This window comes from Coffea arabica, chromosome 4c (genome assembly GCF_036785885.1).
Source record: "Coffea arabica cultivar ET-39 chromosome 4c, Coffea Arabica ET-39 HiFi, whole genome shotgun sequence".
Classification (NCBI taxonomy): Eukaryota; Viridiplantae; Streptophyta; class Magnoliopsida; order Gentianales; family Rubiaceae; genus Coffea; species Coffea arabica.
In genome coordinates, this window is record NC_092316.1 from 6,244,825 (window position 1) to 6,260,658 (window position 15,834).

Consider the following 15,834-nt stretch of genomic DNA (forward strand, 5'->3'; position numbering starts at 1 on the left):
CTAGTCCAACATCCTCACGTTTTACATAGTGAATCTTTGTGAGGTTTTAATTAAGCTGTTCATTTTTAATTTGTGATTTAAAAAATGTTAATAAGCCAAACTTACCCATAATAAATTTTACTTTGTGGGTCAACGGGATATGGTTATCTTCAACTTGGGACCTTATGATAACTGAGAGGCCGGTATTGATCGAGCAATAAATCATCACAGCCTGGCCATCCATGGCAGCTGATAGCTCTAGTAGTTTTGGATAATAAATTCGTACAAGATTGCAATGGAGTGTGTGCCAAAAGTTGGAAGGTCTCCAAGGAAAAGGGAGAAAGAAGAAAGTAGGTGGTGGTTGAGCAAAGAAGAAGATTAAAGATGAGAATGGCTCGTGTATTCTCTTTGAGATCTTGAGAAGGAATGACTCGGGCGTGTTTGGGGATCAATTTTTTCGCTAAATATTATTTTTCTTATATCACAAATATGTTTTTTTTTAGTTATCATCTTATTTTTTTTCAACTATCCTTTGTATTTCACATGCATGCATTATATCAAAAAAATTATTATAATGATTATTTCAAATAATCTCCTGTCTAAACAAACCATTATATATTGATTGAATAAGAATCCCAATGAACTTGCTTGCACACTTCACTAATTCAGTTGGCCCTTGTTGAGACACAAAATAAAGAAGAGGCAACCCAAGTTAAAAGGGAGAGAATGAATTTTGACGTTGTTTTGGAAGAGGTTATGGTTGTTTTGGGAGGAGGGAAAAAAAGGAAAAAGAAAAGGTTATGTTACTAATGTATGTGCTTTACACATTTATTCACTCATCTAAAATTCTTGATTTATATTAGATGGACTAAATCGGCATGAAAGGATACATATACATATATATTAAAAAAAAATAAGTGCAAAATTGGCATATTTATTCACCCTTAAATATGTAAACATCTATTTGACTGGACTGGAGAAAGAGAAAAATACACATGGGATAGGAGTCTTATTCAAATTTTCTCCAAGCACAAAAAAATGGTCCGGTCAGCTTCATTTAGTTGAACATTTCCTGGTCCTGTTGGAATATCTTGAAATACGTTATTGAGGCTAGTTAGTAACCAATCTTGAATATCAAATTTTCAAAATTGACTTCCTAAAATTTTTTTCAAATTGTATGTGGGTTTACCGGGGCAGTCTTAATTTGCTATGAATATTTACCATCAATTTAGTGCCTATCGCTTTACCTGCAAGTCATAATAGCACAGGCTGTCTTCCTCTTGCCAGCCCAATATCCTTCTTAAAATCAATAACAAAAGTTGTGGTGATTTTTCCAGCTTGACTTGTGTTGTGTAGCAAGAAGTTGACCACTTTAATTCGTGTGCAGTGCAGTGCATCCTACTTTAATATGGTACTATGCCCTTCTCAAACTCAAAGTAATAATTAAAATATGAAGGTACAATCATAGTTATTAAATTCGGTCCGATCCGACGGTTCGACCGATCAACCTGGCGAACCGATCACTAAATCGAGCCGATTCTTCAATTGGATCGTTTCTGCATATGAATCGTGGACTTTTTAACGGACCGACGGTTCAACCGTTGACTTTTCTGCATATGTGGTTTTATGTATTCATTCATTCATTCATCTGAAAGTCATCTTGATTGTTTATATGTAATGGCTGAAATTAACATGACGAGGATCCCACCCACAATTTTATTTGTTGAACAATTAATATTCAGTTGCCCTCCATAGTTAAGAGAGAAAAGTATAATGTTTTTCTCAGATCGTCTTTCTGCTTAAAACTCCCAAAAAAAAAAAAAAAAGAAAGATGAGGTGAAAATGGACTCTCCTTTGTTGAATAAACACTTCTAGGATAGATTCGAGTCGGTTCCACCCTAGTTAGATCTAGTAACTCCAATTCTTCAATTAGTTTATGAACATGCAAACTTGGAATGTATCGAAATTGCATTACACATATATATATATATATGACATCTCATTAATAATTAAAGAACAGAACAAGCTAGCCGGAAAACATCTGTAATAAAAATGCAAGTCCGGTTTGGCATTTTGCACTCGAATTTTCAAGCACCAGGAGCTGCATCCTTCACCTTACCGTGCAAATACCCACCATACTCTCTGGCATAATCCTTCACCTGACTTGCCGTATTCGCAATTCGGCTTCTTGCATAGTCAACCCGGTCCGAACCGGGCGGGTGGAAGCCCCGAAAGTACCTGTACAGCCAAGAAAAAGCCGCCATGGCTGCGACACCGAACCCGAAGAAAGAGAGCAATCCGGCGATGATCACGAAGAGAATTGATCCAGCCGGAACCCAAATGGGGCTGGAGATTATAATCAAGGGAGCGAAGAAAATTAGGCCGAGAACCGTGGCGGTGAGAGTTAGGCCAGTGAGGAGAAGTAGGATGCCACCGGATATTACCAAGGTCAAGAACCCGATGAGCTGGGTTGAGTTGGGTGCATGCTCATGCATTTTACGTAGAAATAAGGTAGTGGCGCCGGCAGTGGAGGTGGTGGTTGGGCGCGGTGGCCATTGGGGTTGGCCAGGGCTGGCTTGGTGGTCGGCCATGGTTGGAAAGCTGGAGTTGTTTGGAGAAGAGAAATTATCTTGAACGAGAGAGCCAGGGAGACAGGAAAATGGGAATGGGGTTAAAAGATCAGAGGAGGAGCTGGCTTGTGGGGAGGCCTGGGGGTGACGTGGTCTGATGGGTCGACATGCAAGGGAACACGTGGAGGTATGGGGAGGAGTTTGGAGTTTAGTTTTCCTAGATGTGCTGTGCGAAGCGGGACTTTTTCTTTTTGGAATTATTTCTGTTTTGGAGAAAATGATCGTCTGTGGCCGGAGTGGACTACTAGGACTTTCTGTTCTCAGCCGTTCGATTAAGCTGGCTCCCCAGGTTGGATGCACAGGAATTGTGGTTTAGTTACTTCGGCCCTTGAATGTATGAAACGGAGAGAGAGAAAGACGAAAGAACAAACTCAGGGTGGAATCGATCTTGCTGCCTTATTTGGCATCATTCATTGGGTAAATTAAGGGCACTGCAGCCGGCTTGGAACAGTTTCGTTTGTTTGAACAAAATGTAAATCCATTTTTAAATGTAACATAAATTTATAACTCTTCTACGTTAGTTTCACACATGACGTTAAAAATGATATAAACTTTGACATCTTTTTTCAAGAGCATGTCAAGGCTATCTTTAGGAATGGTAACAGTTCCTGCCCCTGATTCATGATTCAGTTCCCAGCAATGCTTCCCTTCTCAGTCTCTCGTGAGTGGTGAACATATTACAAACTCTTTAGGAATGATTTTCTGTGATTTTGGCGATACTAATTGGTTGCCAATCTTCAGCATTAGAAAATCAGGAGATTAATGGAGTACCACAACTTTGTAACGTATAGAAACCAAACATACTTTGCATGTAAGATAATTCTACTTAGAAAGGAAAGAAATCACTGGCAAGATGGAAAAGCTTTTCTTTTCTAGCGTACAACATTCTGACTTCAATCAACCTACACTCCTAGCAGCAATAAAAACATGTAAAATATGTTGTTATGTGGGAAAATGGCAGTTAGGGATGTATAGCTGTACTTATGTATGAATACAGGTGTTTCTATGCTTGTGTGTGCACATTTATTCTCATGATAAGTATAACTAGTTTGAGCCTAAGTACCGATCCTGAACTCTGAAGAGCTTGACTATCCTGAAGCAGAGAGAAGTCTGAAATGAAAAAGTATCAGAGAGAGGACAATAATGATTGCTGCTACCAGATTCACTACTACACTAAACTTGCTGGCAGCTGAAGCTGCACAAGGCATTGCTTGACTCAGACATTCTGCCCGAACTACCTCTTTCCTGACGACTTTAGTTTCGATTGTGTCTTGTTTGCCTGGGACAGTGGAAGCTTCATGGCTTTCAGAATTGACGACATTTGATGATGGAATCTCACTATTGTTTCCTTCCAAAATTTCATATCTGCCGGAGCTAGTTTTCATATCTGAGCAATAGTCATTGAAATTGTCAGCATTCTTTTGACCATTATCTGATATTCCCTGATCTGATTCTGGGCTATCATCATATATGTATCTAACCGATGTTATCGCATCATTGAAGGAAACTCTTCTTACACGTCGAACTGCAGGCGTCTCAGGGGAATTGGAGTCTACTCCCTTCTTCTGTAATGGGATGAGTAACCCTCTCTCTCCTCTATTCCTTGAGCCTAATGTGCTTGATGGAATGGATGAAGTGGAAAATCTTCTAATTTTGCCTGCCTTGCTTGGAAAAGACCAGCTTTCTGATGCATTATCAGTTGAACCATCCTTGCTCCTTCCCCATCTCTTGATGTTTTGCAGGAAGCCTTTTTTCTTGTTCTTAGTATTTTCACCACTAGAAGAACTTGTGGTTGTGGAATTGCTAATTTCATCACTCTCAGCTGAGGATATTCCAGAGGATAAGCTATCAGACCGTAAATCTGATCTCCTGCAGACATTTGGCTTTAGTTTCTTTGGTGATGGGCTACAATGGTCCCCGAGTTCAAACCTCAAGCAGGTATTCAGCCATCGCTGATAAACCAGTTCTTCAAGAATGCTGAGCCTGTCGTTATGCAGCTTGTCAACTTTTTCCGTCAGATTCTTGTTGACATTCTTCAGTCTACTTATTTCTTCCTTATACTTGGCTGCAAGTTTATGCTGCAACATAAGATATATCATTCCACAGGATGATAAATATTTGTGCAAATTGAGATTCAGGCAGGTAGAAGATAAATCATTCTTCAGGACGTTAAAGACAGTTGAGTTGTGCAATCTAAGATTTCAGACAGGCAGAATACTTAGCATTCGAAAGATGGATGGTGCACATACAAACTTCATTACAACTATCATGCAACAATTCTAATTATTTATGAAGAATTGGAGATTTCTTTTTCGGTAGTAGTTTGATGACATGCTGATCAGACAATGGTATAATACCGAGTGAAACTTTTGGGTGATTTCTCTGGGAAATTTCAGAACAGGTAGCATAAGAAGAGAATGCAGCATATATATATATATATTGCTGTTGACATTTGCAATACCTCTGTCATGGTAGAAAGTTCGGCAATCTTGGATTTTGCAGCATTCAATCTGACAACCAACTCCCTTTTCTCTAGCTGAAGCTGGATGTTCATTCTCTTTACCTCCAACGCTTTCAACTCCACAACTTTAATAGCTTTGAGATTCTCATCAACCTTATTGGCAGCCTTGGATTCTTCCTTTACATGAAAGCCCGAAACTTGCTCCTTTAACATTGCTAATTGTTCCTTCATTTGACCTGAATCAAGTTCCAATTGCCCCTGCAGCTCTAGCATGACAAGTTCTGCACTTTCTTGCTGTTCTGCAGCCAACTGATTCAGTTTCGCCTCTTCATAAAGTTTTTTCTTTTCATCCTGCAGTATGTTGATCGTCTCCCTAAGCATGTTAATCTCTGATGTTCTGTCATTTAATTGCTTCTGCAGCAGAGCTATTCTTGATTGCTGCTCTTTCAGGCAATATAACTCGAGTAATCTCATTTCCAGGCCCTCTCTCATTTTCTCCTTTTCCTTCACTACATTCTTCAAGATATCAATTTCGCTGACATTTACCCTTCCATTCTCCTGTACAGAAAACTCGAGACTTTTTGCATTCAATCGATTTACTGATTTACTTTTGCAAGTTTCTTCCTCGTCTTCTTTCTTCTCCCTCGGATCAACCTGCATGCAACGGGTAAATTTCTCTTTAGTTTTTTCTCCAAGAATGAATGAGGAAAAGATCAAGAAAGGAAGATTTTTGGTACCTGGGACTCTTCAGATTTGCCATTCTCCTCAGCTTGCTCTTCATCAAAGCTCACTTTCCCGTGCTCTAAAAATTACAAAAAAAAAAAAAAAAAAAAGGAAGAAGAATTAGAATAGGAAAAAGGCAATCAACAAGAACTTTAACAAGTTGAAATGATGTAGAAATTCCAGATAGAATAAAAATAAAAATAAAAATAAAACCAGCAATAAGCTACCTCCTGAAGTGCTTGGCTTTCTTGAACGCTTGTTGGTAATCTGACAAACTTTAACAGCTGAAACTAATGCTACTATAAGAAATCCTGCCCTAAGTATCATAGAAATGCTGGGAGTAAAGTGTCAAAGCAGCTCAAGCAGAAGCTGAACATTGCCGCTTAGACCTGCAAAAATCTTGGCTCATATGTCACACTTCATAGACAATCCAAATCTTTTGCCGTTGGCACAAAAATCTCTTCACCAAGCAGCAGTTGATTTTTCTCCAACTTGAAGACAGCAGCAATTAATGGTGCCATTTATTGCAAGTAGAACCATGGAGATTAAAGAGAAGAAGTTGAATTGCCTAGGGGAAAAATTGGAATCACACAGTTTTTATTGGAGGATTTGTGGATTAAACTGTTTGTCTGTCATTAACATCAAGGATAAAATCAGGGTGACATCAATTGTTGTTGTTGTCAATAGAACAAAAAGACAAATTGTTTTCAGAATATTTATCAAAGGAGGACGACAGGCCAATTTGTCCTTTGTTAAAGTTCAAAAAAAGAATAAAGGAAGAAATTGACAATTTTCTTATGAGAAAATTGATACGGCTCATACACTTGAGCAGATGGAAATTAAAAATATCCAGCATCACATCACATCACATTATTATTCCACAAACTACTTTTCAATATGTGAGTTACAATCTATACAAAAACTGATTATCCAAAATCAAAATTTAAAATCAGTTAAAATAATCAATCGAGAACAAGTTCATAATGTGGTACTCAATTTTGAATTAATGTAATTGGCATACATTATCGACATTAAAATCAATATAATCTTTTGAAATCACTCATTTTTCTTAGCAAGAATTAAAGGGCTGTTTGAACTTATGTCACACGATTACACTCTATTGTGGTCTTGTCGGTTTATATCAATTGCTTAAAGAACAATTCTGGCTTAAACCTAATTATACTAGCCTACAAATTTACTTCACTGTGACATTTCATATTAAGGTAAAATTAAGTCTTAGTATAAAATTTGAATTTCTTATCCAAGGAATAGTTGAAGTTCTGCTTTGCATACCCTATAAGGAAATGTTATTTGCACTCCCCACCTTTTGTTATATTATATAGTCTAATAAATGAAAACTATATAATAAAAATTGACAGTGAGAGTGCAAATAACAAAAAAAAAGAGTGTAAATAAACATTTTCCATCTTATATTATTATAAACACGTTAGCAGTGACATCACTTGCCTTATTTCCCAAGATGACAATAAATGATTACTTTCTTTATATTTCCATACAATGAACAATTTCAAAGTCAACTAAAGTTGTTATGTACTCTATTTTTTTTTTTTTTTTTGGTAATAAAAATGATAATTTTATTGATTTAAAAAATAGCACTCATGGCATTTAAAATCATAAGCTATTGTTTGGAAAAATACTTCGTGGTCTTTTTAAACGACATAAAATTTTATTTTGTTTCATACAATTAGATGTATTTGGTTCTTCAAAAAAATCTAATAATTTTTTTTCAGAAATTAATTATTCCAAATTTTTTTGAAATTGCCATTTACTTTTGATTAGATTTATTTTGGTGAGACCTGATACCAAATCTGACCTTGCCACGTCAGTCAAAAAGTATTCTCCTCCAAGCATAAACAAGTAAAACAAATTCCTCTCAATCTCCACTGCAGTCCTGTTCATGAAAACCCCACTGCCATTCTGCCAATGGTGCCCTTCCTCTTCTAGCACTAATCAAAACCCTCCATGTCTAAAATGGTCAATTCACCTCCAGAGCAGCTATCTATAAAACCCTATCATCTTGCTCTCACGCAAACCGAGAAAAACTGAATTTCCCTCCGGAAATGGACCCGCGTCGATACTCCCGGGTCATCGATCCCAAAGTCCGCCAAGTAGGCTTCTGTCCACGTTCAGGCCAGGTCCAAAATCAATCCGGTCCGACCGGCCCATCAACATCGCCACCGGTTTCCCACATCTCTCCTTCGAGCAACTCCTTATCTCCAGTCATGATTCCTCCGCCGCGTCATCCATCAGATGCCGCGTCACGTGCGGTGAACGTACCTGCTACCGCTACGACGCCGTTGAGGCCACGTAGGCCTTCTTTTGATGATCCTAATAATAATTCAAGTAGCACTGAGCAGTTAGTTGTCAGCAGTTACAATCCCGACGAGTCTGTTCTCGGAACCTCCCCGCCGTTTAGCGGCATCGGCGACGACAGAGATGGAGATGCCGAGAGTGAATTCTCTGACAATTCGGTGAATTGGATTCGGCAAAATGATTCTGGTAGGTTTCCTTTGTCGTTGGCACCTGACGGTCGGTTTGATTCAGCGGCAGCGAAAGAGAAGCAGTCGAAGAAGCCTCAAGTAGGATCTAGAAAAGGTAAATGCACGGTAGTTATATCTAGTGCTATGAATTTTTGTTTGAAAATTATGTATGGAAGACTTAGTAGAATTTTTTCTTTTTTAAGTCTATTCTGCTTCATTTTGCACGTAAAGATGACTTTTTTCTTTTATTTTTATAGCTTTTGCATGTGTATATGAAGCTTGGTGCTCTGTCTGTTGATTAGTAACTTTACTGGAAAGGCATTAGAATTAGCTGAATTTTGCAAACGTTTGAAGTTTTTTTTTTGGGTCAATTTTGGGTTTGAATTTTGAAAATGCTGACTGCGAAATTAATTTTATATTCATCTGTATCTGTTGAAAAGATGTCCAAAATGTGTGCTTTTTCGTAAACTATTCTGCATATTGCAACCAGAATGTGAAGTTGCTATTTATGTTGAGTATTTGTGTTCTTATGCTGGTGCAAAAAGAGGTGGGAAAAAGGAAATATAGAAGTTTGTCTAAATCGATATTGGCATTTACGTCTATTCACTTGAAAACTTGTTTGGTCAATCAGGAAAGAGTTTTGTGTTTGGAATACTTTAGAGGTGTCATGACACCAACAGATTGGCTGAATTGATTTATGAGATTTCTGGAAGACTTTGAGGGCAGAAATAGTTAATCACAGAACTGTTTCACAAATGAGTTGCATTCTTCTCCTGACAACTTACACACAGGTTCTGTGTTGGTAATTTTTTTAATGTCTTAGCGTAACATTTGTTTGATTGTAAGGAACTTCCTTTGCGGTTAAGTTCAATCAGATAAATTGAACAATATTAGTGTGGCCTGTATCAGATAGAGATGCATTGGTACTGATCTTAGAGATCATTGAATACATCCCAGGAGGGGTTGTGCGCAGTTTTTTTCCCCTTTTTTCTCTTTTCTTTCCTATTGATTGTCAAAAAAGGAAGCATGAAAAAGAGAATGACAGATGTTCGTTTTCCTCTACGGTATTGCTATTCTGTAGGACCCTATAATACGAGATACATACAAGCATGGCGTGGAAAAATTATCTTTCGAAATTTACCCATCCATATTCAAGTTCCTTGTCTTTTGTTGACCCCACCCGTCACAGACATCCTCAGAAAACCACCACTTTCCCAGATCACCAAATTATGACCAACGGCGGCACCACATTACAAACAACATAGCACAACATCACTATCACACCAGTTGGTGGCCAGAGATTGGGGAGCAAAACAAGGTACGAATAAATGAGAATGGCTAAAGGCTTGAAGCAGGGGAGGGGTTAGGGGAAAGGGAGGAGATAGATAACTCAGGGGAGGGAGTAAAAGTGAAAGGTATGAGGAATGGGAGGAGGAAAGAAGAAGAGATGGCGATGGTTCAGCGATACAAGGGGAACTTTTAGCGGTAAGCGACATAAGAGGAGAGATAAAAGGGTAAAAGAGAGAGAGGAATTATTGGGTGGGTTAGTTTCCTAGTTTTCTGAACATCATACTAGAGGCTTGTTTACATAAGTTGTATAGTATATCTTTATTTTACTAGGCCCCAGTGGAAAATATATATTTGAGAGGCTTCTGTAGGCATGTTATTCTGACATAGTATGCCACATGAAAATATTGCTCACAATTGAAGATTTTCTTAGTCCCTCATCGATATTATCGATTGTGAAATCCACGATTTTCTTAGTCCCTCATCAATATTATTGTTTGTGAAATCCACCGAAATTTATAGCATTTATAGAAATTCTAACAATGTTTTGTTGGCCAGAAAGAGGTGGAGGACAAACTGCAGAAGTCCGGAATGACTTGCCATCAGAATCAAAGCCGTTGAAAGAGAAGACCTCAAAAGCTGAAAGGCGTGCCCTGCAGGAAGCTCAACGTGCTGTTAAAGCTGCTGCAAAAGGTTCATCCACTGAAATTCCTGTCTTTCTTTGGGAACCTTAAACAAAATAAGTTATTTTCTTAGGCACCCTTAAAAGATTTTTTTTTTTTTTTGGTTTTTTTTGGGGGGAGGGGGGGACTACCTATTAGCAGTTGGCGACTTGAAATTCTTCGAGATAATGAAGTTTGTTGGAATTTGTTTGATGCTGTACCTGTTTCTAAATAGTGGTTTTTGAAGTGGACATATGTCTGCTGGACTGAACTTTTACTATTATGAGTTTCATTATTTTGAGATCTACTTTTAGGTCAGCTTGTTGCATGATAATATCAAATTTGTTAATGTCTTTTTGCAGTTTGTGTCAAATTCTTTCTCTGTTGTGTGTTTTTGTCCAGGTTGTGTGTTTTTGTCCAGAATGCAAGTGCATGGTTAATAACTTAAGCAACTTGGGAGGAATATTTTCCTGTATCCAATGTGTTGGTCATCTTTTTAGGATGTTTTATCTTGTCCCTGTCTTAATGAAGATTATAATCTACAGCTATATGATTTCCAGCAAGCAATTGCCTTTATTTTCATATTCTTGTCAAAATTATTAAGTTTCCTCACTGAATAATAAATTCTGTTCAGATCTAAGCAAAGATTGTTAATGCTTCTTGGCATTACCATTCAGTAGATTGCTTTCCATGTTCATCCAACTTCAAATTTCCTCTTTCAGAAAACTGATACACCACTATCCAACTATATTAGGATGTTATATGAACTTGGCTATGGTATATCAATTCCTTGTCTTTGGTGTTTACTCAAACTGAATTGATAGAAAAGCTTTGCAAACTTCATATATTTAAGAAGAATAAAGAATTTGCCTTGTTCATATTCATGATTGTCATGCTAAGGATACTACCAAATGTAAACTCCAGAGTATATTAATGGTTAAGTTCCATGTTTGTATATAGGCATGCAAGGTAAGAAACATACTTTGTTAAACACATTTGAAACTATTTTATTATATTTCCTTATGGTGGGCATTAGATCTCTCTCTCTCTCTCTCTCTCTCTCTCTCTCACACACACACACACACATGCACGCACGCACCGCAAAGAGGTACTCTTAAAGTTGATCATCAAAATTGCAATATTACTAATAGTTTATCGTCACAACAGGTTCCCTTTCTAATCTTTTTTAGAGGAGTGATCTAGTATCTGTAGCAATCAGTGAGGAAAAATTTAAGGGCTTGTTGTTCAGTAACAGCAAGTTGGAGATGGTGGATGGAGTGTTTGGAGGACTGGATTTACTTTTGCTTTTGCTTTTCCTTCTTATCCTTCATTTTCTTTTTCATTTTATCTATATTTTTTTTTAACCAAAAAAAAAAAAAGATTTTTCCCCTACTTGTAAAATGAAATGGTTTGTGGGAAAACACTAGGGACTTAATACTTGGGGGCATGCATATTTATGTTTTGTTTGGCTGGTAGTTCATCTTATGTTTATGTCTTGTTTGGCTGTTAGTTGATTGGTTACTGCACAATTCTGCCTGGGTTTTTTTGGTTCATTTCTCTTAGGGAAGAAGAGCCAAAGCAGGTTGTTAGGTCCTGCATCACTCTAAAGATTGAACTTTTTCAAATGGTTTTTCTTCTTATCTAGCCTGATGCAATCCATGGAAAAGTTGGCCCTGGCTACTTTCTGGTCCTCTGTCCTTGTGTTGATTTCATTTCTATTAGACATTTGCAAAGCAAGCAAAGGATGAAATCTTCTGTGTTAGGAATTCTGCTGAATGGCTTACCCATGACTGTTAACTCTCTCTGTACCTTCTCTTCAAGTTAAGTTGTGTCTAAATTAGAAATGCTAGTATGTTATATCTTTGTAATGGATCATTTGCCTAAATAGCAGCTGGTGGAAATAAATCAAAAGCTGCATCATTGTCAGCACACGAACAAACTAATAAAGCAGCGAAGCTGCCTTTACAAAGGAAAGATGACGGGCCTGTCACATCTTCTGCAGCTGTTTCTGAGAGGAGAGGAGGTGAGCGACCACCTGAGAAAGATCGAAAAAAAGATGCTCCTGCCCCACGCATGCAATTTGATGATAAGAACCGTGTTGAAAAGGCTAAAAAGCGTTCAGTAGTTAAGCAAACTGAAGCTAGAAATAGAGTTGAACTCTTTCGTCATTTGCCTCAATATGAACATGGTACTCAGCTTCCAGATCTCGAGTCAAAGTTTTTTCAACTTGACCCTATGCATCCCTCCATCTACAAGGTATTTCTCTTGTTATGCAAAACTAATTTGCTGATTACCTTGTCTGCTATGTTTGTTATGGTTGTCTAGTAATGAGTTTGCGATGGCAAATAAGAATCATGGAAACAGTTTACTGCAGCAGCCAATGGACAGTTATATGGCCTTCAAAATAAAATTATTTCTTCTTTGTCAGGTTGGACTACAATACCTTGCTGGAGATATACGTGGGGGAAATGCACGTTGTGTTGCCATGCTACAAGCATTTTCAGAAGCAATTAAAGACTACTCCACACCCCCCGAAAAAACCCTTACTAGGGATTTAACTGCAAAAGTGAATAACTTTGTTTCATTTTTGATCGAGTGCAGACCCCTTTCAATCAGTATGGGTAATGCGATTAGGTTTCTCAAGTCTCGAATAGCCAAGCTACCAATAACTCTATCTGAGGCTGAAGCAAAATCCTCCCTGTGTTCAGATATTGAACGTTTTATTAATGAGAAGATAGTAATTGCTGAAAAAGTGATTGTTGAACATGCAGTAACGAAAATCCAGGATGGTGATGTTCTTCTCACATATGGCTCATCTGCTGTTGTTGAAATGGTTATATTGCATGCTCATAAGCTTGGGAAACAATTTCGTGTGGTGATAGTAGATTCTCGTCCTAGGTTTGAAGGCCAAGCTTTACTTCGGAAGCTGGTGAAGATTGGTGTTAGTTGTACATACACACATATAAATGCTGTTTCTTATATTATGCGTGAAGTTACAAGAGTGTTTTTGGGGGCTGCATCTGTTTTCTCAAATGGTACTGTATATTCAAGAGTTGGAACTGCTTGTGTTGCCATGGTTGCTCATGCATTTCATGTTCCAGTTCTGGTTTGTTGTGAAGCATACAAGTTTCATGAGAGAGTCCTGCTTGATTCAATTTGTTCAAATGAACTTGGTATGCCACTGCTGCTTTTGTTCCAGCTTCCATCTTGCTTCGGAAACTATGCTCTGCATTTGACTTTTTATGCGTATTTTAATATGTATAGGTGATCCAGATGCAATTTCTAAGGTTCCTGGAAGAATGGATATCAACTCTTTGCATGATGGGACTAATAAAGAAAATTTGCAGCTTTTGAATCTGATGTAAGTTTTGGATTTATTATGGAAGTAGGAGTACAATAAGGATTTGATTCTGAAATTGCTTGCTTTGGATGCAATCATCACAGGTATGATGCTACTCCACCAGATTACATCTCAATGATTGTTACAGAGTATGGAATGGTAAGACATGATGTAAGTTACGATTTGATTTTGTAGGTCACACACATTGTAAATCTAACTGTTAATTTAGTTGTGATGGAAAACAAGTGCTTGTATATTTTTAGGATTAAAAAGAACCACCTTTATTTTTTGGGCCATTCAGATGGATGAGTCTACAGTGTCGCTGAATGTATTCTAAAACATCAAATCACAACGAGGAATTGGAAACCTGCTACTCGAAAAGATTGGGGAAAGTGTGAACCATATCTACCATTTAAGTGGAAGAACATCACATTCAATCCTTTGGGTGTGGTTTGAATGGATAATTTGCCCGTGGCTTGTGCGCAGTTTTCTTCGCTGTCAAATTTCAATTATTTAGGATGGATTAAGACATACTTAAACTTCTGCTCTAACATGAATACAGCGTTGCTACAGATGCTGTTTGCGGTTAACTGGGTAAAAGATTGTTACAATGGTTTGTTATTTACTGTATGTACTGTGATATTTGGTTATTTTCTACAGATCCCAACAACCAGTGTACCTGTGATCGTCCGCGAGTACGGGAGAGAGCACCTATTGATATAGAGCACAGAGAAATTGACGCTGGCTGCATTTTGACAAAATGTGCAGAGGTTTTGGTCCTGCTTTGCACTGTTAACATATATTAGGTTTAAAGGATGCCAAAGTACACCAAAATTTTCATCTTCTTTTGTTTTTCCAACATGTGGGGCCTTTGGTAAGTGAGGTGTCATATATTATTGTCAGTAAGTAGGCAGAGGTGTTCATGTGGTACACTTGGGGACGATGCAATCTATTTGCCTAGTCCGGCAATTTTGTGAAACCATCGTTGTATTGGTATAGTGTCAAGTAGACCATTCCTTTGGCTTAATATGCTTATTATGTTCTAATTCGCTTCAATCTGGGGGCCTCAATTAATTAGTTTGCGGAAAGTAATAAATGGTATTCTGTTTTTAACAGATACATTCTTGTTCTGTTGCAATATTGTGAGATATGTTGGAAATGTGACGAATAACAACCTTCAGCCACTACAATATCTTGCAGGCATGGTAAGCTTATGTAGTTCGTCATGTTATTCCGAGGCCAAACTATAATTGTTACCGTTCTTTCGTGACAGAGATGTTCAGAAATCTTGAAGTTTCATAATGATTTCTTAGCTATATGTGCGAGTCGTGAAAAGCTTTTTGATTCCGAGGTTATTAGATGTGTTCCCTTCCCGCAAAAATTGTTCTTTGGACGACACAATCAGTACCCCTTTTGGCCCTTTGTTGTGCGTATTTCACTCCATTTTCAGTAGCAGAGTGTGAAGGCAGATAGAAAACCCTATGTACACTCAGGTCCGCGTGCCATGTTGGTTTAAGATGTCGATATTATGTCACAGCAGACAGAGTGAACAAGGCATGGGTAAGTAATATCGTTTAGTGTTACAATATCCAAAAAATCAATATTCGAATATCTATGGATCACCCACTTGGGAGTGCAAAGTATTGATATTATCGCTTCCCATGACATATCTTGCAGCTATCTACGTTACCCTTCTGACTAGCTCTCACCTGTACAATGGTACATAAATTTATCTTCAAACAGCAAAGAGAATATAGACACTTGTTAAACTCGCAGGTGGACAAGAAGTAACATCTACTGAGATGTAAACTTATGAGCAAAAATGATTAGCTATCTCCCCTTTGTTGTATCCCCTCTGGAGGCAATTAGTCATTATTTCTGCTTCTTGTCCGAAGCAGTTGAGCAATTTTCTGCTGCTGAAGCAGCTGCCAGTTCCATCAACCTTTCACAGTCAACCTCAGTTGATTTATACTTCAACCTCATCCCACCTTGTAGCCATGACCTTATACACTGCAGAGATTGTGTGCTATCATGGGATGCAGAGAAACGTAGCCTATCAATCTCATCACCTTTGCTGCAGAAAAGATCTTCAGGTGCAATAGCAGTGGCTTGTACGGCTAAGAAATCTCGAGCCATCACGGACAACCGTGGGTAACGTGAACTATTCACCTTCCACCACTCCAAAACATCAGTTGATATGGGGGCTGGTGGCTCTGATAGATACTGGGTTAATTCATCAGTCGCAGAGCTC

At 38.0% G+C, this 15,834-nt stretch overlaps 3 protein-coding genes across 4 annotated transcripts; 1 reads left to right on the plus strand and 2 right to left on the minus strand.

Moving 5' to 3' along the window:
* Positions 1-1,929: 1,929 nt before the first annotated feature.
* LOC113738388 (oleosin G-like) lies at positions 1,930-2,658 on the minus strand. Its single transcript, XM_027265573.2, has one exon. The coding sequence runs from the start codon at positions 2,568-2,570 to the stop codon at positions 2,067-2,069; it is 504 nt and encodes a 167-aa protein (XP_027121374.1). The 5' UTR covers positions 2,571-2,658; the 3' UTR covers positions 1,930-2,066.
* Positions 2,659-3,451: 793 nt separating this feature from the next.
* Positions 3,452-6,389, minus strand: LOC113739483 (protein CHUP1, chloroplastic). Its single transcript, XM_027266703.2, has 4 exons — positions 6,021-6,389; positions 5,808-5,872; positions 5,071-5,724; positions 3,452-4,687 (listed from the first exon to the last, which is right to left on the minus strand). The coding sequence occupies exons 1-4, from the start codon at positions 6,118-6,120 to the stop codon at positions 3,698-3,700; spliced, it is 1,809 nt and encodes a 602-aa protein (XP_027122504.1). The 5' UTR covers positions 6,121-6,389; the 3' UTR covers positions 3,452-3,697.
* Positions 6,390-7,702: 1,313 nt separating this feature from the next.
* LOC113723465 (uncharacterized) lies at positions 7,703-14,698 on the plus strand. Of its 2 annotated transcripts, none has more exons than XM_027246548.2 (7): positions 7,703-8,409; positions 10,140-10,274; positions 12,135-12,499; positions 12,672-13,416; positions 13,508-13,604; positions 13,688-13,742; positions 14,244-14,698. In XM_027246548.2, the coding sequence occupies exons 1-7, from the start codon at positions 7,875-7,877 to the stop codon at positions 14,304-14,306; spliced, it is 1,995 nt and encodes a 664-aa protein (XP_027102349.1). In that variant the 5' UTR covers positions 7,703-7,874; the 3' UTR covers positions 14,307-14,698. The 2 variants fall into 2 exon arrangements, with proteins under 2 accessions (XP_027102349.1, XP_027102348.1); XM_027246547.2 differs by having other exon boundaries at positions 12,132-12,499; positions 14,244-14,639.
* Positions 14,699-15,834: the final 1,136 nt, after the last annotated feature.